At 41.1% G+C, this 23,437-nt stretch overlaps 1 protein-coding gene across 3 annotated transcripts in view; it reads left to right on the forward strand.

The window, feature by feature from the left end:
• Positions 1-16,722: 16,722 nt before the first annotated feature.
• ARAP3 (ArfGAP with RhoGAP domain, ankyrin repeat and PH domain 3) overlaps positions 16,723-23,437 on the forward strand; it is a 56,420-nt gene continuing 49,705 nt past the window's right edge. The window contains exons 1-3 of one of the 3 annotated variants that reach the window (XM_060774262.2): positions 16,723-16,875; positions 19,255-20,360; positions 22,188-22,249. In XM_060774262.2, the coding sequence (XP_060630245.2) occupies positions 19,297-20,360; positions 22,188-22,249 (1,126 nt within the window). In that variant the 5' untranslated portion in view covers positions 16,723-16,875; positions 19,255-19,296. Of the gene's footprint in view, positions 16,876-18,716; positions 20,361-22,187; positions 22,250-23,437 lie in introns of those variants that run through there. The other 2 variants (XM_067467706.1, XM_067467707.1) reach the window with 2 other exon arrangements.

Genomic DNA, 23,437 nt, shown 5'->3' on the forward strand with positions numbered 1-23,437 from the left:
TTTGCACTAGTGATCATCCCACCTATATCCATACCTTTGTCTGTCTGTTTCCCCCTCTTTCCCCCACCCTCCCCACACATGCCTATGCAAACAAAATTGCATGTCTATGCTACATTAATTAATCATACCAGCTTTCTTAGACCACTCCCAAGCTTTTATCTTGTTGTAGTTATATTCAAAGATATCCACAACGTTTTAGTAGCTGGATAGGCACTCTCTCATGAAAGATTTACCCAGACTTCAGGGAAGTGGCTGGAACTCTTAAGTAACAAGTAAGGTTTTATGAACACAGTAAAAACAAATTTAAGAAAGTCTTCCTATAGCGATATCAGGACAGTAACTTATCAGAGACAGGAACCAGAAAATGGGAGGATATAGTGCTTATATGAGTCTTCCTTTCTTCTGGATAAGGGCAATGGAATAAGCCATCCATGCATGATGAAATGTTATATACAACAGTGAAACATATGGCAATCCTAAAAGAGAATTATGGAGAACATGAAGAGTGACAGCAATAGAAGTATGTTCTTTATAGAGATAAGGAAGTTAGTTTTCAAAGTCCCACTGTGTACATTTTACTATGTCTTCACTTGAAAAGGCACATTTATTTTACTGATATTAATTCTAAATTGCTATTTAGATTAATGTTGCACCACTGCACTAAAAGGTTAAGACTTGGAAGAGCAAGTATGAAGGAACTAGACAAGATGCTCTAATGCAGGGGTCCTCAAACTACGGCCCGGGGGCCAAATACGGCCCTCCTAGGTAATTTACCCGGCCTTCGCTCAGGGTCAACCTATGTCTGAAATTACTTGAAAGCACACAACAAAAACAACAACAATCCTATTTCATCAGCCAAAAGCAGTCTCACACTTCCTATTGAAATACTAATAAATTTATATTTGTTAAAATTGTTCTTCATGTTAATTATTTTATTGTTTTTAATTGGGGGTTTTTTGCACTACAAATAAGATATGTGCAGTGTGCATAGGAATTCATTCATGCTTTTTTCAAATTATAATCCGGCCAGCCAACAGTTTCAGGGACTGTGACCTGGCCCTCTGTTTAAAAAGTTTGAGGACCCCTGCTCTAATGTAAAGATGTACAATTGCATACCAGGGTCAAGATTGTTGTGTTAAGCGTATTTCAGTCAAGTCCAATGCAGAAGACACAATAACACTGCACCTAGACAAGAGGAAAAAGAACAGAAAAACTTTACTCTTATCAGCAGAGTTAAAACATAAACTCGCAATGTTACAAACAGTGCAACAAACTTACGTAGTCTTTGTAAGCAATACAGAATAAGGCTGCTTCTTCTTCATCCAAATGAGAGAGCAGTAGAAATGGTTGGGCAAAATGCCTGAGCAAAAAAGCTGAACTGTATTCTAAAAACCATACAGTTATACCCCACTGGATGTGATCCAAACTTACTAGTTGACCTACATTAGCAGCTGCACATACTAATTAACTGCATAAGGTTTTCTTTAACATACACACATACTTGATCATGTTACGACTTACTGTAACAAGGATTGTACACACCATCATACAAACAAGGTCAGTGAAAAATCATTTATGTTCCAGGTGGCGATGGTGGAACTATGTGAAGATTGTTTAATTTTCTGTGGGGCAAGGTATTTGAGCCTTTCTACCCTTGTCCAAAGACTGGAGCTTGTTTCCTTTGTTCTGTGCTCTGAGTTTAATAGAAACCAGTATCTAAGAAGTGAGTTTGCCCTACTCCTTCAGTTGAATAGCTCAATTCTCATTTAATGTCTTCATTAGGTGCTGTAAGAAAAAATAAGAAAGAAGTCAGATATTAGATAGATAGGAGATGGATAGATAGACAAACAACTTAATTGCATTTGTCTTTTCCTATTTAGCAGAGACAGTTTCTACTTTCTAAGACCCCTTCCACACAGCTGTATAAAATACACATTAAACTGGATTATATGGCAATGTGGACTCAAATAACCCAGCTCAAAGCATATATTGTGGATTATCTGCCTAGATCAGGGGTCCTCAAACTAAGGTCCGAGGGCCAGATGTGACCCTCCAAGGTCATTTACCCGGCCCTCGCTCAGGGTCAACCTAAGTCTGTAACGACTCAAAAGCACACAACAACAACAACAACAACAACAACAATCCTATCTCATCAGCCAAAAGCAGACCCACACTTCCCATTGAAATACTAATAAATTTATATTTGATAAAATTGTTCTTCATTTTAATTACTGTATTGCTTTTAAGTGGCTTTTGCACTACAAATAAGATATGTGTAGTGTGCATAGGAATTCATTCATGTTTTTTTTCAAATTATAATCTGGCCCTCCGACAGTTTGAAGGACTGTGACCTGGCCCTCTGTTTAAAAAGTTTGAGGACCCCTGGCCTAGATATTCTGGGTTATATGGTTGTGTAGAAGGGTCCTAATATAGCTAGAAAGTGCAACAATCATGAACAGGAAGTGAAGCAGAAATCATCAAGAAGAGAGAATTTTTGTCAGATCTCCCACCAGAGCCCCAAATTCCTGACTAATAAGAAAGAATTCATACTTGTTTTTTAAAATCCAGATCAATATTTACAACTGGTGCTGCTTCTGTTCTGATGCATTCAACTATGGGTGAAAAGTAAAGTCAGGAAGAAAAATAAAAACTCCAACTAGAAATCAATAATCTCTGGATGACAAATCACCTTCATGGTTTCTCATTCAGAAATTGAGATCTGACCCAAAGCACTGTTTAACTCAGTGCCCTTCCACACAGCCCTATATCCCAGAATATCAAGGCAGAAAATCCCACAATATCTTCTTTGAACTGGGTTATCTGAGTCCACACTCACATAATGTGGGATTTTCTGCTTTGATATTCTGGAAGATAGGGCTGTGTGGAAGGGTCCTAAGAATCAGTGCCTTCTGATGAAAAGAGGGGGTCTTTTTTCCAGAGCATCAGTCAAGAGTCCATATCCAGGAAATGATGCAGCCTGTGAATATGGGAGGTTTCCACCTTTAGCTGGACAGGTTTCCTGTTTGGCTGGTGACACAGGGACCCTCCCAGTGTCCTGACATTGGAAAGGAAACAGGAAGCTGCTGCTATGCCTGAGATTAGTTTCAGCCATACACCATTCATTCTGATTCAAAGCCCAGTGTTATAGTCTCTATTCCAACAAAGGGGCAAATTCTTGCTATTACTCAGGTCCTGTTTTATTTCATTAGTTTTGTTTTCACATTTTTAAATGCACAAAACAGATGTGTGTGCAAGTCAATAGAAATGAGACTTCTGTATGCAACTGAACACTGGATTTAGGTGTGAAAGGGCTGACATAAGGGATGATTTGCATGTGCAACATTTACACAAGGCCACATCATATACTTTCTTAGGACCTCATCAGATGGCCCTTTGTAAAGTGGGGAGAAGCAGGGGGAAATTGTGGGTCAGCATTTGGCTGTGTTCCCTATCATCAAGGTCTGTACTCTGCCTTCTCACAACGTTTTCCCACTGTCTACCTCCTCTTCCTCTTCAGTTCTTCTGTCTTTATTTGGATGATGAGTCAGGTATACATCTGACTCCTCTTAATTCTACTGCCGCAATGCTGTGAACACAAAGCCCCACTGAGCCCCACCAGAAGTAGTCCTGTGTCATATGATGGGCTCTGGAAGACTCCATGCCAGCAGCACAGAGAAGCGGGGAGAAGATGCTTCTCTGCCTCCATCTGATAAGGCCCTCCTCCTTCACTCTCAATCTTATCCATCAATGCACTATATTGTTGAAGGCTTTCATGGCCGGAATCACTGGGTTGTTGTAGGTTTTTTCGGGCTATATGGCCATGTTCTAGAGGCATTCTCTCCTGACGTTTCGCCTGCATCTATGACAAGCATCCTCGGAGGTAGTGAGGTCTGTTGGAACTAGGAAAATGAGTTTATATATCTGTGGAATGACCAGGGTGGGACAAAGAACTCGTCTGCTGGAGCTAGGTATAAATGTTTCAACTGACCACCTTGAATAGCATTTGATGGCCTGGCAGTGCCTGGAGCAATCTTTTGTTGAGAGGTGATTAGATGTCCCTGATTGTTTTCCCTCTGTTGTTGTGCTGTTGTAATTTTAGAGTTTTTTAATACTGGTAGCCAGATTTTGTTCATTTTCATGGTTTCCTCCTTTCTGTTGAAATCGTCCACATGCTTGTGGATTTCAATGGTTTCTCTGTGTAGACTGACATGGTGGTTGTTAAAGTGGTCCAGCATTTCTGTGTTCTCAAATAATATACTATGTCCAGGTTGATTCACCAGATGTTCTGCTATGACTGACTTCTCTGGTTGAAGTAGTCAGTATAAACCCCTTTTCCTAGTTCCAACAGACCTCACAACCTCTGAGGATGCTTGTCATAGATGCAGGCGAAACGTCAGGAGAGAATGCCTTTAGAACATGGCCATATAGCCCGAAAAAACCTACAACAATCCATCAATGCAGTGTATACAGTGAACTACACTGAAGGGGATGTGTAACCAATTTTGTCCCTGTCTATGCCCCCTCCACACCTTTGACAATGGAATGATTTGTTACTGCTATTTGTATATAGATATTTTTAATGCTTCAGTCAGTGTTTCTCAACCTTCCTAATACCGCGGCCCCTTAATACAATTCCTCATGTTGTGGTGACCCCCAACCATAAAATTATTTTCGTTGCTACTTCATAACTGCAATTTTGCTACTGTTATTCATCTTAATGTAAATATCTGATAAACAGGATGTATTTTCATTCACTGGACCAAATTTGACATAAATACTCAATATGCCCAAATTTGAATACTGGTGGGGTTGGGGGCAGGGATTGATTTTGTCATTTGGGGGTTGTGGTTGCTGGGATTTATAGCTCACCTATAGAGAATTCCGAACTCCACCAATGATGGAATTGAACCAAACTTGTTCACACAGAACTCCCTTGGCACACAGAACTCCCATGACCAACAGAAAATACTGGAAGGTTTTGGTGGGCATTGACCTTGAGTTTGGGAGTTGTAGTTCACCTACAACCAAAAAGCACTGTGGACTCAATGATGGATCAGGACTAAAATTGGCACAAATACTCAATATGTCCAAATGTGAACACTGGTGGAGTTTGGGGGAAAATAGACCTTGACATTTGGGAGTTGTTGTTGCAGGGATGTATAGTTTACTTGCAATCAAAGAGCAATCTGAACTTCACCAACAATGGAATTGAACCAAACTTGGCACACAGAACTCTCATGAACAGAAAATCCTGGAAGGGTTTGGTGGGCATTGACCTTGAGTTTTGGAGTTGTAGTTCACCTACATCCAGAGAGCACTGTGGACTCAAACAATGATAGATCTGGACCAAACTTGGTACAAATACTCAATATGCCCAAATGTGAATACTGGTGGAGTTTGGGGAAAATAGACCTTGACATTAGGGAGTGGTAGTGGCTGGGATTAATAGTTCACCTACAATTACAGGAGGAGGGCTTTTGGTGGAAGGATTTGCTGTCTGTTTCCAAAAAGGGATTTCTAATACCATCAGAAATATGTTTCTTCTGATGGTCTTTTGTTACCCCTCTGAAACCCCCCTTGCAACCCCCCTAGGGGTCCTGACTCCCAGGTTGAGAATGCTGGCTTAGGTAATCAAACATTTAAATAGGTGGCATTAAAAATGACCTTAGATAGAAGCAGCAAGAACTTTTTACTTACATCTACTAAAGTAGCAATATATCTTAGTTTTAATTTTTTTTTAATTAATGAAAAGGATTGAATGGCCGCATTATAGCAAAGTATTGGGGACTCACTGCTGGTTAGGAGACTGCCCACAGAACAGCCCATTTGCCCATGCAATTGATTTGATTCAGTGTGGGCGATTCTGTCAGTTCTTATCCCATGTGTTTTTGTACTTTTGGAATGGACTATCCCGGTTCCTGACTCCAGAAGAAAATTCCAAATAGTCTTCCCCCCTCCCCTCCCTTTTTGTTACTGTTTCTGACGTTTGACTGATGAATCATGACAGAGCTGACAGGAAGTTCCTCTGTGTCGTGGGAAGAGTTATGTCATAAATCGTACCCACAGTGGTCTAAAGTCACTAAAGCAGTGTTTCTCAACCTGGGGGTTGGGACCCCTGGGGGGGTTGTGAAGGGGTGTCAGAGGGGTCGCCAAAGACCATTAGAAAACACATTATTTTCTGTTGGTCATGGGGTTCTGTGTGGGAAGTTTGGCCCAATTCTATCATTGGTGGGGTTCAGAATGCTCTTTGATTGTAGGTGAACTATAAATCCCAGCAACTACAACTCCCAAATGTCAAGGTCTATTTCCTCCAAACTCCACCAGTGTTCAAATTTTGGGCATATTGAGTATCTGTGCTAAGTTTGGTCCAGATCTATCATTGTTTGAGTCCACAGTGCTCTCTGGATGTAGGTGAACCACAACTCCAAAACTCAAGGTCAATGCCCACCAAACCCTTCCAGTATTTTCTGTTGCTCATTGGAGTTCTGTGTGCCTGCTATGGTTCAATTCCATTGTTGGTGGAGTTCAGAATGCTCTTTGAGTGTAGGTGAACTATAAATCCCAGCAATTACAACTCCCAAATGACAAGATCAATCATCCCCCCAACCCCACCAGTATTCAAATTTGGGCATATCGGGTATTTGTGCCAAATTTGAACCAAATTTGAATGTAAATATATCCAGCATATCAGATATTTACATTACGATTCATAACAGCAGCAAAATTACAGTTATGAAGTAGCAACAAAAATAATTAAATGGTTGGGGGTCACCGCAACATGAGGAACTGTATTAAAGGGTCATGGCATTTGGAAGGTTGAGAAACACTGCACTAAAGTGAAATAGGTGAATTCTGAGTGTGAACTACATTTGGCAGTCACAGCATGACTTGAACAACTAGTATTTTTCAAGCAGTCACTCAATGCAGTTATCTCTCAAATCCCAGAGATTCTAGTCCTCCCCAGTTTATCCTCTTAACAATTATTGGAGATACAACAAGGTTATAATCAAACATCTTGGAGGTATAAGAGAAAAGTATTAATCCACTGTAATGCTGAAATTGGCACCAGTAGGCATGTTCCTAAGTAACCCATGGTTACTTAGGAACAGGCCTAGTAGGGATAATACAGGACATATAATGATACTGCAGTTGAAAAGAAGCAATAAATGAAAGAGCTAAGCATCCACTTCCAGCAGGCCACTTCAAAGCTTCAAATTGAATCCTCGTGAACATCAATTTGTAATAAAAAGAGATGTTGGTGTGAAGATCTCTGAGCTTACTCATCCAATAATGAGTGTTTTCAAATGGAGGACATCTCACAATAATAGTCAGAAATTGCTGTTTAGCTATTCCATCTTGTACTCCTTACAGATCATATAAAACTTTTATTCCATTTTTTTCTTTTTCACCTTTTTACTCCTTGATGAAAAGAAGAAACAAAGAAAGCAATGGAACAATGTGGGATGTTCTTCTGAGTAGTGACATCATCTGAAACCTACAAAAAATCCAGCAAGACAGAAATGGCATGATTGAGAATCTTAGCACATTAGGGAATACTCCATTTCAATCATTATGCGTCCCATTTTTAATGACTGATTGCATACTATATTCAGATAGGATGCATATTGATCCCATCACACCCAATTACTATGATTCTTGTGTTTAGAAAATACTGCACTTTGACACATCAAATGAGTTGGCTATGGTGATCCACACTCTTGTTACATCCTGTATAGATTACTGCAATGCACTCTATGTGGGGCTGCCTTTGAACATTGTTCAGGAGCTTCAACTAGTCCAGCATGCGGCAGCCAGGTTGCTCACTGGAGCAGCATACAGAGAACATACAACCTCTTCTTCTATGCCAGCTCCATTGGCTCCAAGTCAACTTCTGTGCACAATTCAAAGTGCTAGTTTTAACCTTTAAAGTCCAGTACAGTCCCAGCCCAGATTACCTGTCCAAAAATATATCCCGTTATGAACCACCACGAAGTTTAAGATCAGCTTGAGAGGCCTTGCTCTCGATCCCACCACCATTGCAAATGCGACTGGTTGGGACGAGAGACAGGACCTTCTCTGTGGTGGCCCCTGGGTTGTATAACTCCCTTCCCAGTGACATCAGATTGGCCCCCTCCCTCCTGTCTTTTAGAAAGAAACCAAAGACCTGTTTGTGGGATCAAGCATTTGAACAGTAGCAGCAGAATTTGCAATAAGACTCATTGTGATATGTATGACAATGGACTATCCCAGACAATGATTTTTAAACTGTCGTGATTTTAATCAAATGTTTTAATGTAATGTATTTTAATGATCTGTTTTAAATGTGTCTATGACTGGTTAGCACTTGAATGAGTGCTTGTTGTAAAGCCACCCTGAGTCCCCCTCCAGGGGTGAGAAGGATAGGGAACAAATGTATGACCTAAATAAATAAATTATAAATAACAGATAATACTTTGAAGTGTTTGCTGATTATGTGGCTGGAGTTCATGGTGCCCTTAGGTGGGAAAGGACCACCCTAGAGCCAAAGCAATGTTAGCTATCGAAGGAATTTAGGAGATTTTTGTAGCAGTATAACTAATTAAGGGAAAGAAGCAATGAAATCTGTATCAAAAAATTAGTACATTGCCAATTTTTCTGTGATATAAAATGACAATTGAAGCACAGCTGAATTGCTCTTTTATGTCATTTAATTAAAATTCCATCACATATTGACATTCTGTTACGCATACAGATACAACGGAGGGAAGAAATAGCGCAAATTCCAATTAAAATTTTTAAAAAGGAGGCCAAATAGCAATTCCTGATTTGGTAATCCCAGAGATCTTTCCTCTTCAACATCCAAAACAAAAATGGTGGCTGCTTCCACCCCTTATCACACATCCAATTGACAAGTCATATTGTTGCTGATGGGAAACATACTAATTTTCTGATCACATGTAAAAACAGTATTTCAGCAATGGAAGTCACTGTATTTCAAAAAACAGAATTATAATCCCATGTGCAAATAACCCATTTCTGCTATGTTTTGCAGTCAGATTCCAACGGATTACTGATGGGATGGGGCAAACACTAGGTGATGCAACCTGTTTGAAATCATTCCCAAACAATTTCAGATATGAAGTATTTCCTAATGTGATGAGATCCTAAGTGTATGACTGAAAATGCTCAAAATAAAGTAATCCTCTTTCCCCATATCACTCAAATGCACATTTCCGTGATAATTCTTAGAAATCAGTGAAACTATGAGATTTTCAAAAGTTGCTTAGAAATTTTTGCACCAGAAAAAAATTGCAGTGGTGCTAGGAAAAAAGTTTCACATCCCCAAGTCATTAGCAGTAGTAGCAGTTTCACCTCTGCAACATAGAGAGCCCCCCTCCCCCCTACACACACACACACACAGCTCACAAGAAAATAGCTCTAGCAACATGGTTTCAATGTTACTCATAATAAGTTATTACTTATGGATTGTTTTCCAGGGGTAGAGTTTTGGCAGAGGGTTCGTAAGTGACTGTTGAAACCTGGATTCTCGCCATCTTTCACAGTGGAGACATACATTTCCAGATGGAAGGTGGTCTCAACAAGGATTTGCTTGGCATGCCTTTCTCTTGGCATGTTTCTTCCTTTCACCTTCAATTCATGTTTATTCAAAATCCACTGTTGGTAACAGCCAAACTCCAGTTAAAATGCCAAAGGACCAGAGCTTCCAAGTTCTCAACATTTATTCCATTTTTAAAGATTTGCTTTAAGCCCATCTTTAAATCTCTTTTGCTGTTCATCCACATTCTGTTTTCTATTCTTGAGCTGAAAGTAAAATAACTGCTTTGTGGGGCGGTGATCGGGCATTTGGACAACATGGCCAGTCCAGCGAAGTTGTTGATGGAGAATCATCACTTCGATGCTGGTGGTCTTTGATTCTTCCAGAATGTTGTCACTTGTCTGTTGGCCTTCCCAAGAGATTTGCAGGATTTTTCAGAGGTAACATTATGCTGTCACACGCTGAGCCTGTGTAAGAGTCTGTAGACAGGACGTGTTTTCTGAATGCCCAACGGGACGCCAGGGGTGCCTCGGCTGAGAGGCCTTTTCGATTTCCCCACAAAAAGTTCTTTTAAAGGCTTAGAAAGTTCAGCAAAGTTTTTATTGTTGCTTAAGTCTTCAATAAATCACACAAATACTTCAAGGCTTTGAATCAACTGGTGGCTTGCTTAAATCTTGTCCACAAGGGACAGGCAACTTTCTTCATAAACTGTTTCTTCCTTCTACAAGGGAAATCCTTGACTCCTCCCTGGGCAATCTGACTTAAGCTCTGCTGGCATGGGCCCCTACACCCAGTCCAAATTGCTTTATGGCTGCCGCGAGTGGTCCTTACCAAACAGAGTCCTTTCCAAGAGGAAAGAAGGCTTTCGATTCCCAGCGAAGGCTAGCTGTAGAGTTGTGGAACTAAATTCCCCAACAAAGGCTATGCTGTAGTTATGTGTAGAGCTGTGGGACTGGATCCCCCCAGCAAAGATGTAAAAAATGAAGCTTTCTACAGGTGGAACTGATTCATGTCCTGTACGAAAGGCTTCTCTGTGTGAACTGGAGGTCCCCTTTTTCCCTACTTAACCCAGAAAAAGGGGCGGAACTAAAGAACATAATGATAATTGATGGGTCATTGGCCTTATGATAGCAAACCAAGGGAAGCTACCTTATTGCGAAATGCATGGAACTTTGGAATACATGCAAACACTCAATAGAAAGGAAAAGAAGTTGGAGCTCCTGGTACAGCCGTACCAGCATGAACACTGATGGAATTATTCCAGAAGTCAAGTGTGACATTTGTAGATAGTCCATGTTTTCCAGGCATACAATAGAGTTGGGATGACAACAGCCTTATAAACAAACATCTTAATATCTCTACGAATATCCTGATCCTCAAACGCTCTGCCTCATCCAAAAAAAATTGCTGCACTCACAGAGCTCAGACTGTGTGGTATTTTGGTGTCGATGTAGACCTTTGTGGAGCGCTGGTTGCCTAAATAGTGGAAATATTTTAATGTTAACTTTATATATGAATAGACTAACTGACCTGGAATTAACCATTAACATCTGACAAGAGTTTTTGCAGGATGTTTATGTGCAGAGGCGCATGACTGCAGTTATGTTAACTTTCATCCTGTCATTTCCCCTCTACAGTAAGAGTTAAAATTGAATTTGTCATCTTGTCATACCCAAACGTTTTGCATTTGTGATGCTCATTCATCCCTCCAAAAGTCAGTTTCTATCCATTCCACTCTGCATATCTGATGAAGAAGTCTTTGGCCATGTCTGTATGAAAAAAATAATCTTATTCACCCAAAATCCAACACTGGCAGTCATCATAATGCATGGTGACGTCTGGCAAGTATCTGGAGTCTTTTTCCCTTTGCACTAAGCAAAGTCAGGGAATACCCAGGGAATCTACAGGAAAATCTGGAGTATCCATGGGCTTTGTGACCACCTGGAGAGCTGGATCAAGTCCATTTCTGCCCTATCTGTTGTCCAAATGCACACTGTGGCCACCACTGCCATCATTCTAGTCCTGCACTGATCAAAATAGTACCTGGCTTTCACAGTTGCATCTGCTAAAATCAGAATGGGGCATTCACATGAGGAAAAAAGAGGAGAGAACTGCTCAAACTTCTCTTTGCAATCATAGACAAGGAGAGTGGACCAGCTGGACATCAATGCAGCATTGCAAAGGGTTCAGCCGAGTGCATGTGGTCACCATCATAGTTGATCTGGGGTCACTTCAAAACATAAAGCTCTGGACACAGCCCTGGATTTAGTAGCTGGTGTAAATGAATACTTAGTCTACTGAAGTTTATGCTACCAGCTTGAATAATTGCATAATCATTCCAGACTACTAACAAAACAACACTGTTTTAATCAATACTGAAAAAAAGATATAAGTATATAGGATCAAGGTTGTATATTTAACAGAACAGATTCCTACAAAATTCTGTGGTATTTCATAACAATTTTATTTAGATTTTTCCCATGTTTTCATCTTATAGAGGGAATATTTTACACCACATTTTCACCTTACTCTTATTATTTCTTGTGGATGTGACCTACTCAAATTTGCTTTTGGAAAATTTTCCACACAAGAATTATGAGAAGGAAAATTTGCATAGGACTTAATATTTCCATACAACTTGCCTGAAATATCTGACATTCTGACTAGTATTAACTACTTCTTGATATTATATTTTGCTGAAGTTGGAATCCAGGGGCAGGCAGAACATAAATTCAATTAATGTTTCACTTGTCCCTTTTGGGTTAATTGCTGTGGTTGAGTTTCTATTGCCTTAGGCTGTAATTCTAAAAACACTTTCAAGGGAATGAGTCTACTGAAGATACTAAGACTTAATTTCTGTGTAAACTAGCATATGATTATCCTGTTAGCTGTTGTGCCGTCAGGCGTTAATATGTATTCTGTTATTAATTAACTTGTAGACCTCATTATATTTATTCAAGTCCACTTGTAGACTTGGCAGGTGACTGATCTTAAACCCCTTTGTCATACAGACATTTGTTTAATCATCTCTATCCACCACAGGATTTATTTTTGTCCATTACAATATGGATGGAGTATGGATTGGGGTGACTGAGATAGTGTTATCCCACAGAGTGTCCAAGGTCCCATTCTCTGTTCTACTGGGGTTAGGCACTTAAATACATTAAAGCAGGGGTCCCCAAACTAAGGTCTGTAGACTGAATGCAGCTCTCCAATGTCATTATCTGGCCCCCAACCTAAACTGTAGATTTAGGGTCACCTTAAGTCTGAATCAACTTGAAGGCACACAACAACAACAACAACAACAACAACAACAACAACAACAGCAATCCGTCATGTATCATGTTCTGCAGTTGTTGGTGGTTGGTGGTGGTAGGCCCAGCAGTTGGTGATGGAAGGGTTAATTTAAGTCTTAGTTCTAAAGGGTTGAGTAATCTGTAAGTAAGAATTCATGGGTGAAAGCAATTAAAGATGGAGGTATGCAAGAGATAGGTTGCAGCTGGGTGTTTCTGGATATAAGGTAGCTAGCCTTGGGACTGATTTTTGGGAGAAAAGTATTTGTCTTATTTTGATGGTAGATGCTGCTGGTTTTCCCCCAGGTTTGTGGATTTTTGGTATCCTGAACCTTTGGAATCCTGGAACCTTGAATCTTTGGACTGGCTTTTTATTATAATATAGACTCTTGAAAAAGGAAGAGGGGCCGACCAAGGGCAAGATGGATGGATGGCATCCTTGAAGTGACTGGACTGACCTTGAAGGAGCTGGGGGTGGTGACGGCCGACAGGGAGCTCTGGCGTGGGCTGGTCCATGAGATCACGAAGAATCGGAGACGACTGAACAAATGAACAACAACAGACTCTTGATCCGTGGACTTGCTTATTGAACTCTTGCCGTTTGGCCTGGATCTTTTGACTATTGTGTTATCTTGAAACTGCAACAGTGTTTGCGGCCAGTTTTTGTTTTATATTCTGTGGCTGAGTGCTATCTTTATGTTTTATGTTTTGGAGTATTAAAACAGCCAGACATTACTTAAAGTGCTGCTTTAATTAAACTGTTTGATACAAACTGGGTGTTTGTTTGATTCACCTCTGCCTAAATACAGACAGAGCCCTGGCATTGTCACAGAATCCTAACTTGACTATCTCATCCAATGAAATACGAGTAAGTTTATATTGGTTAAAATTGTTCTCCATTTCAAATATTGTATTATTCTTTCGTGTTTTTTGCACTACAAATAAGACATGTATAGTGTGCACAGGAATTTGTTCATTGTTTTCAAACTATAGTCACCCCCCCCCCCCCGAAAAAAAAGTCTGAAGGACCGTGGACTGCTTAAAACATTTCAGGACCCCTGTATTAAAGAATGGCTCATGTTTCCCTTCTTTCTGTTGGATTAGCCCATTTGGAACAACAAGCTCCTATTTTCTTGTCACCTTTGTTGACGTTGAGTTACACTTGGGAGGCCTTAAAGCTTATGACTTTTGGCTGAGTCAGAGGACTCGCTGTGACAAGGTTCACTCATCCCTACTTTCCCACATTTCCTTATTTGTAAACTTTGATATTACAGTGCATGTTGATCTATATATAGACTGTCGCTCTGGGCTAAAGTGAAGAGAGGGGAGGCCAAGGGACAGTTCCATCTTGTCTCCTGGATATGCCATCAGCTGGAGACCCCTCTCCCCAGCACCAACTGTCACTCTGGGCCAGAGTGAAGAGAGAGGGGGCCAGGGGACAGTTCCACCTTGTATCCTGTGCTATTCTAATAATACAATATAATATATTATATATACATATCTCTCTATATAAAAATGCTCTGTGCATAATGAGTTCCTTAAAAACAAAAGAACCAATGAATGAAATCACACCAAATTTGGCAATGAAATGTCTCACAACACAAGGAGTGACCGTCACTCAAAATATTAAGATTTTGTCATTTGGTAGTTGTAGTTGCTGGGATTTATAGTTCACCTACAATCAAAGAGCATTCTGAACTCCACCAATGATGGAATTGAACCTAACTTGGCACACAGGACTCCCACGATAAACAGAAAATACTGGAAGTGCTTGGTGGGCATTGACCTTGAGTTTAGAAGTTGTAGTTCACCTACATCCAGAGAGCACTGTGGACTCAAACAATGATGGATCTGGAGCAAACTTGGCACAAGCACTTAATACAAATACACCCAAATATGAACACAGATGGAGTTTGGAGGAAATAGACCTTGACATTTGGGAGTTGTAGTCACCGGGATTCACAGTTCACTTACAATCAAAGAGCATTCCGAACGCCACGAACGACAGAATTGGGGCAAACTTCCCACACAGAACCCCCATGACCAACAAAAAATACTTAAGGCCATCCAATCCAACTCCCCTCATCAGGGCAAGAAAGCATAATCAAAGTCCTCCTGACAAAGAGCCATCCAGCCACAGAGATAGATAAATAGGGAGTTGTAGTTGCTGGGATTTATAGTTCACCTACAATCAAATAGCATGATAGAATTGAACCAACTGGGGCATACAGGACTCCCATGACAAACAGAAAACACCAGAACGGTTTGGTGAGCATTGACCTTGAGTTTGGGAGTTGTAGTTCACCTATATCCAGAGACTACCATGGACTCAAACAATGATGGATCTGGACCAAACTTGGCACAAATATTCCATATGTCCAAACTTGATCACAAAGGGAGTTTGGGGGAAATAGACCTTGAGGTTTGGGAGTTGTAGTTACTGGGATTTATAGTTCACCTACAATCAAAGAGCATTCTGAACCCCACCAACGACAGAATTGGGCCAAACTTTCCACACAGAACCCCCATGACCAACAGAAAATACTCAAGGCCATCCAGTCGAACTCCCTTCACCAGAGCAAAAAAATGTAATCAAAGCCCTCCTAACAAAGAGCCATCCAGCCATAGATATAGATAGATATATATGATTCATACACACACAGATATAGTATCATAGATTTGAAAGGGACCCCTAAAGAAGGACTATGATATGTTGCATGTTCCAGAATAGGCAAGCCAGACAATCTCTACATCAACACTGACAAAGAAACAGCAAGAACTACTGTTTCCCCACAAACATACAGAAATTACATATATTAGAACCCAACACTTTCTCATTACTTCATTTTCCAGATCAACAGACTGGACCACAGCAACACGTGGCAGGGGACAGCTAGTAATATTTATAATATTATAATGCAATGCAATATAATAATATGATATTATAATTATATATTTATATTACATGTAATATTATTAATAATATTACGATAAAGTGGTATGGTACAATATAGCAATGTTTAATGCTGATATTGTACTAAAAGGTAAAGGTAGTCCCCTGACATTAAGTCCAGTCATGTCTGACTCTGGGGTGTGGTGCTCATCTCCATTTCTAAGCCGAAGAGCCAGCGTTGTCCGTAGACACCTCCAAGGTCATGTGGCCGGCATGACTGCATGGAGCGCCGTTACCTTCCCGCCGGAGCGGTACCTATTGATCTACTCACATTTGCATGTTTTCGAACTGCTAGGTTGGTAGAAGCTAGGGCTGACAGCAGAAGCTCACGCCGCTCCCTGGAATCGAACCTGCGACCTTTCAATCAACAAGCTCAGCAGCTCAGTGCTTTAACCCACTGCGCCACTGGGGGCTCCGATATTGTACTATGCTAATGATATAATATATTGTATGTAATATATACCTTGTAAGCTGCTCTGAGTCCCCTTCAGGGTGAAAAGGATGGTATATAAATGTCATAAATAAATAAATGTGACTTTCTGTCTCTATACTGCAGAACATGAAAACAATACCCTCTCGGGCCCCAGAAGGCTAGGAAAGACTTCTTCTCCCGGACATCCAGTTTTCTTTGCTTCAGGACTTTTTTTTTTATGGAGACAGGCATGTCATGTGAACTCTTCTCTGTCATCTGAAAACTTACAGTCCAGGCACAGGTTTTCTGAAAATTGGGTCTTTTATAACCTGCTAAATGCACTCTTACATATTACATGAGCAAATTAGCCACAGACACAGTTCTAACAAACACGTGTGCATATATGCATTCGCAGTCCTGGGCTGAATAATTCCTGTTTGTGGGGTGGGAAAGAGCAACAGGAAGGAAGCCTATGCTGAACAATGGGAGGAAGTGAGGAACTGGAAAAAAAAGACCCAGCAGCAGCAGAGTGAGCACATATGGCTTAGTGTGGAGCAGCTTGATTCATGGGAAAACACCACCCTCAACTATCAAGCAAATAAGACTGCTGTGGACATCTTTTAGCCCTGCTGTGGTACCTGTGGCTGAATTCTAACATGAGCGAGAAGGAGGGTAAGGAAGGGTAAGCATTGTATGTGTTATAGTAGTATCCATATATCCAGGTGATCTGGAAGCTGATCAAAACTTCAGAGCTTTCCTAACACTGGGGTGTGTGTGGTAGAGATGAGGGGTGCTACGAAAGGTAAATTGTGGAAATGATCTGAGATAGTTGACAGACTATCAGAAAAATCTTGTCTTTGCTGCAATTCTAAGTGGTTTGTGACAAACAGTAGTTTCAGCCTTTAACTTGCAACAAAGGAATAGTCATACTGACCTGAAAATAGGGATGAATGGAAGGGTGACAGATTGGCTAACTAAAAGAATAGTCTACTGTGCTTTTAAAGCAGACCATGAAAGAATGAAGTAAGAAGGTCTATTTTAGAACTGAGGAATTGCCTTGATTGCTGCCGATTTCAGATTTCCCTTTTCATGAGCATACAATCAGAGGCCTCTCATAAGTTCACAAGCTTATGATCATTCTCCATTGTTTGCTCCAACATCTGATATTTAGGGAAGGACTGTAAATAATATAAAAGAACATTGGGAAACTCATAGTTCTGTTATCTGTAAAATTTGGAGTAAAAATAGTAGGAAAAAGTTATGCACACTATTCCCTTCCTTTTGCCTGTATCTCCTTTTCTCCCCTGCCTCTTTTGGGAAATGTCATTAGTAGCAGTGTTTCTCAACCTTCCTTATGCCGTGACCCCTTAATACAGTTCCTCATGTTGTGGAGACCCCCAACCATAAAATTATTTTCATTCCTACTTCATAACTGTAATTTTGCTACTGTTATGATTTGTAATGCATATATATGATATGCAGGATGTATTTTCATTCACTGGACCAAATTTGGTACATATACCCTATATGCCCAAATTTGAATATTGGTGGGGTTGGGGAGGAAATTATTTTGTCATTTGGAAGTTGTAGTTGCTGGGACTTATAGTTCACCTACAATAAAAGAGCATTCTGAAGTCCACCAATGATGAAATTGAACCAAACTTGGCACACAGAACTCCCATGACCAACAGAAAACACTGGAAGGGTTGGTGGGCATTGACCTTGAGTTTTGGAGTTGTAGTTCACCTACATCCAGAGAGTACTGTGGACTCAAGCAATAATAGATCTGGACCAAACTTGGCATGAATATTCAATATGCTCAAATGTAGATACTGATAGAGTTTGGGGGAAATAGACCTTAACACTTGAGAGCTATAGTTACTGGGATTTATAGTTCATCTACAATCAAAGAGCATTCTGAACCCCACCAACAATAGAATTGGGCCAGACATCCCAAACAGAACCCCCATGACCAACAGAAAATATTATGTTTTCTTATGGTCTTTGGTGACCCCTCTGACACCCCATCGTGACCCCCCCAGGGGTCCTGACCCCCAGGTTGAGAAACACTGGAGGGATTAAGTTTTGATTTGCTGCCACTGTTTTATATGAGGATTTTGATTAATATGGCAAAGCCGAGACTGCCTTAGGCAGAGAGCCTGACAGTTTTAGACTTACAAATGTATAAAAATTAAAGCCATTGGGTTCCATCTAGCAGCAGAAAGTGGAGAGGTTTTTTGGGAGGGTGACAGAACGCAGGCAGGGGCTTTGTTGACAAAGCAGTACAAAAATGAGGAGGACTTTTCCACCCTGATTCATGAGTCTAGCTAGCAGCTTGGATGCTGCGTTACTTGCTGCCTGGGCTGTCTGTCTGTAGGAGGTTCTCACTGTGTATATGACTCACAGTTCACTGACCTCTCTCATGCCCTCCGCCAGCATAGCAGTACAGTAATGCAGAATACAGCTGTGCCTTTTCAGCCACAAACTCCTCCACATATTGGTGACTGTCAGAATTCCTTGCCCTGGGAGAATTTTCCTCTCACTACAATATGATTGTTTCACTTCTTGCTTAGTCTGTATCTTTCTTCATAGAGGAGGGGGCGTTCTGAATGGCTGGCTTGAACCCCCATGGGGAAAGAAAACGAGTGGGAGTTGATATCTTGGCCCAACAAAGATCGCAGTTGGTCCAGATAAATCGGTTGGATGACAGGACACAGCACAGGGCTTGCCTTTGTGAGAATGGAAGGACTTTCCTCAAGTCTGTTGTCAGTTCTCTCATTCTGAGAACGAGAAGTGTCTCTGCGAGATCAGTACAGCTTTAATTGTTTTGTTTAAGGAGCTTCTGGCATGAATGAGATGCTAGCAATGGGAACTAGACTACAGGAAGGACAGTTTGAATGGAGGCTGTGTGATTTTTTCACCTTCACAAACCAGAGAAAGTATGAAGCAGAATAGGGAACTCAATAGGCTTACTCTTCTCCATTACTCTGATTGCTGCTACGGGTGCTTTGCTGCTGACTATCTCTACCAGACGTTTCACTGCTTTCTTTGCTTCCCACAGATGGTAAACTGAGACGGGTCCTTCCATCCCTGCCAAGGGGACATGCACCACCATTGCCATGTGGATTCTGAAATTGCACACTGGCTTTCTATTATACATCTGGAGAGATATCAAGATACCTTCAAGCAACATGGATTTGACTCAGTCAGGGATGTGATCTCGCTCAGTAAAGAGGACTTACAGAAGCTTGGCATCACTGCTACTGGTCATCGCAAAAGGATTCTGAATTTAGTCCAACAAACCCGGCAGTTGGTGGGGAACAAAAGTGAGCTCATGGCAGGAGATACCCATCACAAGTCTGGCAGATGTACAGATGCTCTCAATGGACCTAAAGCTGAAGAGAAGAATGATGTTGACAGAAACAGAGAAATCATAGCAGAAACCTTTTCTGGCCCTAGGATTCAACATGACTCAACAGATCAGAACCAAAACTCACCATCAAATAAGAAGCCGACATCTCAAGTGGCCAAGCCAATACCCAAACCCAGAACTGTGTTTCCTCATGCACATCGTACAGCAAAACCAAAGCAGGCTCCATGGTTGAAACCGCAAACATCTGGACCTACTTCATTGCCCAAACAAACTCTAGGAACATCTTTTACCTCTGAGGGATTTCAGCCAAGTAAAAGTGCCACAAATGCTGAGAGCCTTGGGATTACAACAGATTCCCAGCCTAGGATGGGAAATAAAGTCTCAAGCATCATCCTGTCAGCTCAATGTGGGGAAAGGATGAATAATTCGGAATCTGCTCTGCTTTCTTTTATTTCTGTGAAAGAAACGAACAGCGAGGTCCAGAGTGTGGATGAAGCCTCCTTTTACTCCAGTCCTACTTGTTTTGCCTGTCAGAGCCAGGCTGTGGACACCAGTCCATCAGAGCCCCTTTCAACTGTTTCCAGAGTACAGAGAGAATCCTTGCCACTTTCGCCTGCCCCTAGCAAGTCTTCCTCCTCAGAGGATAGGAATGAGATGGTATTGGATGTTGCAGCACTATTGTCTGTGCCAACCAAAAGTGTGGATGTAAAGGAGACTTCAAGGCATCAGTCGAATACAGAGCCTTCTGGCCTAGCTGTGCAAAACGGGATTGTGACCATGGAGAAGGAGACCAAGTGAGTTTCTGTAGTCTTCCTAAGAGTATCGTTTACCATCTTTCAGGAAGCCACTAGAACAGTGATTCTCAACCTGTGGATCCTCAGATGTTTTGGCCTTCAACTCCCAGAAATCCTAACAGCTGGTAAACTGGCTGGGATTTCTGGGAGTTGTAGGCCAAAACACCTGGGGGTTGAGAACCACTGCACTAGAGGGAGGTTGGGTAGAGCAGGAAATGGGGTCATCTAGGTATGGCAGTCACATATAACTTCCCTGGCCAGCCATGTACTCCACTTCCTTACGAATTACTGAATGAATCCCCTTTGTACCTTAACAGTCAGATGGTGTGTCTCAGATATGTATGAGTTTAAGACATGTGTGCAGAACATTTTTTGCCCTGGGGCTGCACTTTGTAATATCAAGACAGTTGTACATGCAGACACAATTTATCCACACATCTAAGTGGGTCGAGTCGCTTTCTTTACTAAAAAGAAACTGTCATCTTATCTCCCAACAAGGGGAAAAACAATTTCCCCCCTAGCAATCCCAACACAGATCGCTCTTTCCTTGTTGCCAGCAGCAATCACTGTGGAGTTGTGAGAAGCGTTCAGTGGCAAATAGGTCAAGAAACCTATGGGGGTTGGTTAGCTTGCATTGTTAATGATCAGTATTCCACAGTTGCATCAAAAGCTGCAGTCTTACCTCTTCCTGATAACTTTGGAAAGTGTGGCACCAGGAATACTTCGCATTCAGAGGACAATGGGGGTTTGATATCTTTCTGTCTTGTTTGTCCTCAGAAGGAGTCATGGTGGACAAGTTCTAGGGATCACATATGTATATTAAGAGGGTGGAGAGGGAATCTAGATTTGACCTTTAGAACCTCTGCTACATGCTCACAATGAGAAAGTATAAGAACATAAGGTGGCAGACAAGTTCCAAAATGGATAGGTGCTCTGTTTTGTTGCCTTTCTCTGAACTCTTCTTACAAGTTCTTTCTGTCTTTGTCTCATGTTAGCTTGCCAGACTTCGTTTGCCTTTGCATGTCGAAATTCATATGGCACCCTATTTATTTGTTTTCTTAATGTAAACATCTTGCTTGCATTTTTTCCCATTGACCATCCATGTTTATGAACATTTTCTTCAAAAATACTTACGATATATTTAGTTTTGTGGATACATTGAAAACAAAGGTTGGGGGCAGGGGAAAGAGACCCTGATGCTAGTAATTTCCTGCCTATCATGGAGAACAGAAAGAAAGACACTTTCATTAATTGACTCATAAACCATGTATGTATCAATTACAAACATTTTTGCTCATCCCTAAAAGTGCCAGTCTCTACATATGGTACCTCACAGGGATTCTAGCCCAGTCCAGAATTTCAGATTGGGATAACTATAAATTAGAAGGAATTCCTACTGAGCTGTTTGAGTTGTTCTGAATAAAGCTAATTATATGTAGTTGGAAATCCATAAACAGAGAGAAAAATGCCAGACAATATATTCACATTTATTTGAGTCTATTTATTTTGAATTTTTGTAATCTTTTTTGTGCTGCACAGAATGAATACCAAACTATTGCCAAAAAAAGAGAAAATGTATTCACAACAAAGAAAGAAAGCATAAATTTGCATGATATTTACATATGCTAATTTATATGTATAGCTGCAAGTAAGGAAATGGTATGTGTGACAGCTTTTAAATATGAGCTATTTGTCGAAAATTTAAGATGAAAGGAAGGGAAGTAACAACGTATTCCAGGAATACGTGGCTTCCAAATTTTAAGCAAAGTTCAAAAGCTGTCTGTAAAATGCCATTTCTTTTGGAATGTTCTCTCTTTTTTCTTGTAGTTCCATGAGACAACTCTGCCAAAATCTAGACCATACACCACAGGGATCAGACAACAGTTCAGGTGAGAAAGAAGAGAAAGAAGACTGCATTTTGGGGGGTGTCAATAGTGAGAAACAGGAAGAAATTGTCCTGTTATTCATTACTGAAAGGATGTCACATTGAGAATGAGACAAGCTTGTTTTCATCTGCTCTGGAGACTGAGGATCTCATCAAACAGAGGTCCAAAAGCTGGAGGACAGTAGGGGAATCTGTCGGGCAGCAGGGCAAATCCATGGGGCAGCGGGCAAAACCATTGAGCAGCACCTTGTATCCAACACCACCCCCTTACCATCCCACAGCATTTCCCATCTGCCCCCAGCTTCATCCCGTGCTGTCCCCAGCTTAGTCTATGAGAACACAGGTAGTCACCTCATGTTTTCAGAGCAGCCTCTCAACATGCTGCTGATAAGCAGCCAGTATGGAGCCAGGACAAAGCCTCACCAGAAATAGCCCTGCATTATGTGATAGGCTCCGGCAGGCTTCATCATGGCTGCGGCTTGGCGGTGTCCTAGGATAGGGGAAAAGCCCTGTCTGATGAGGTCCTAGGACATGGAGCAATAGATTCAGATTGCAGGAAAAGAGATTCCACTTAAACATTTGGAATAACTTCTTGACAGTAAGAGCTGTTCAGCTGTGGAAAGTGTTGCTTCGGAGCATGGTGTAGTCTCCTTCTCTGGAGGTTTTGAAGCAGAGGTTACATTGACATCTCTTGGGAATGTTCCTGGATGTCAGGGTTTTGGATTAGATAGCCCTTGTGGTCTCTTCCAGCTCTGTGATTCTAAGAACGAAAGAGCTGGGAGAATGTCCTTTCAGTGTAAAAATAGTACAGAGATTGAGAAAGTTACATTTTGGACTCCATCTGACAGGATCCCCAACAAGTATGACAAGAGTAATGTGTGAGAGATTCTGGGTACATAATCCCAACATTAATGTTTCCAATTATATCTAACGCAGGAGCATATGGGGAGGGAACAATATAACAAAGTTTTACGGATGTCCCAATTTAGAAGCTTCTGAAAGGGCAAGTTGTATCTCCCAGGAGAGCCCTCTGTAGATCTCACTGTACAGCATAGTATGAATGAGATCAGGGCTGAAACTTCATAGGAATTAAATGTTGTTAGGAATGACCCTGCACAAGAAATGCCATGTAGAGACATTCTTACAATGGAGAATACTCAGAAGATCAAAGATCAGATTTTCAGCTATTTCC

The sequence above is a fragment of the Anolis sagrei genome, chromosome 4, assembly GCF_037176765.1.
Source record: "Anolis sagrei isolate rAnoSag1 chromosome 4, rAnoSag1.mat, whole genome shotgun sequence".
NCBI classification, from domain to species: Eukaryota; Metazoa; Chordata; class Lepidosauria; order Squamata; family Dactyloidae; genus Anolis; species Anolis sagrei.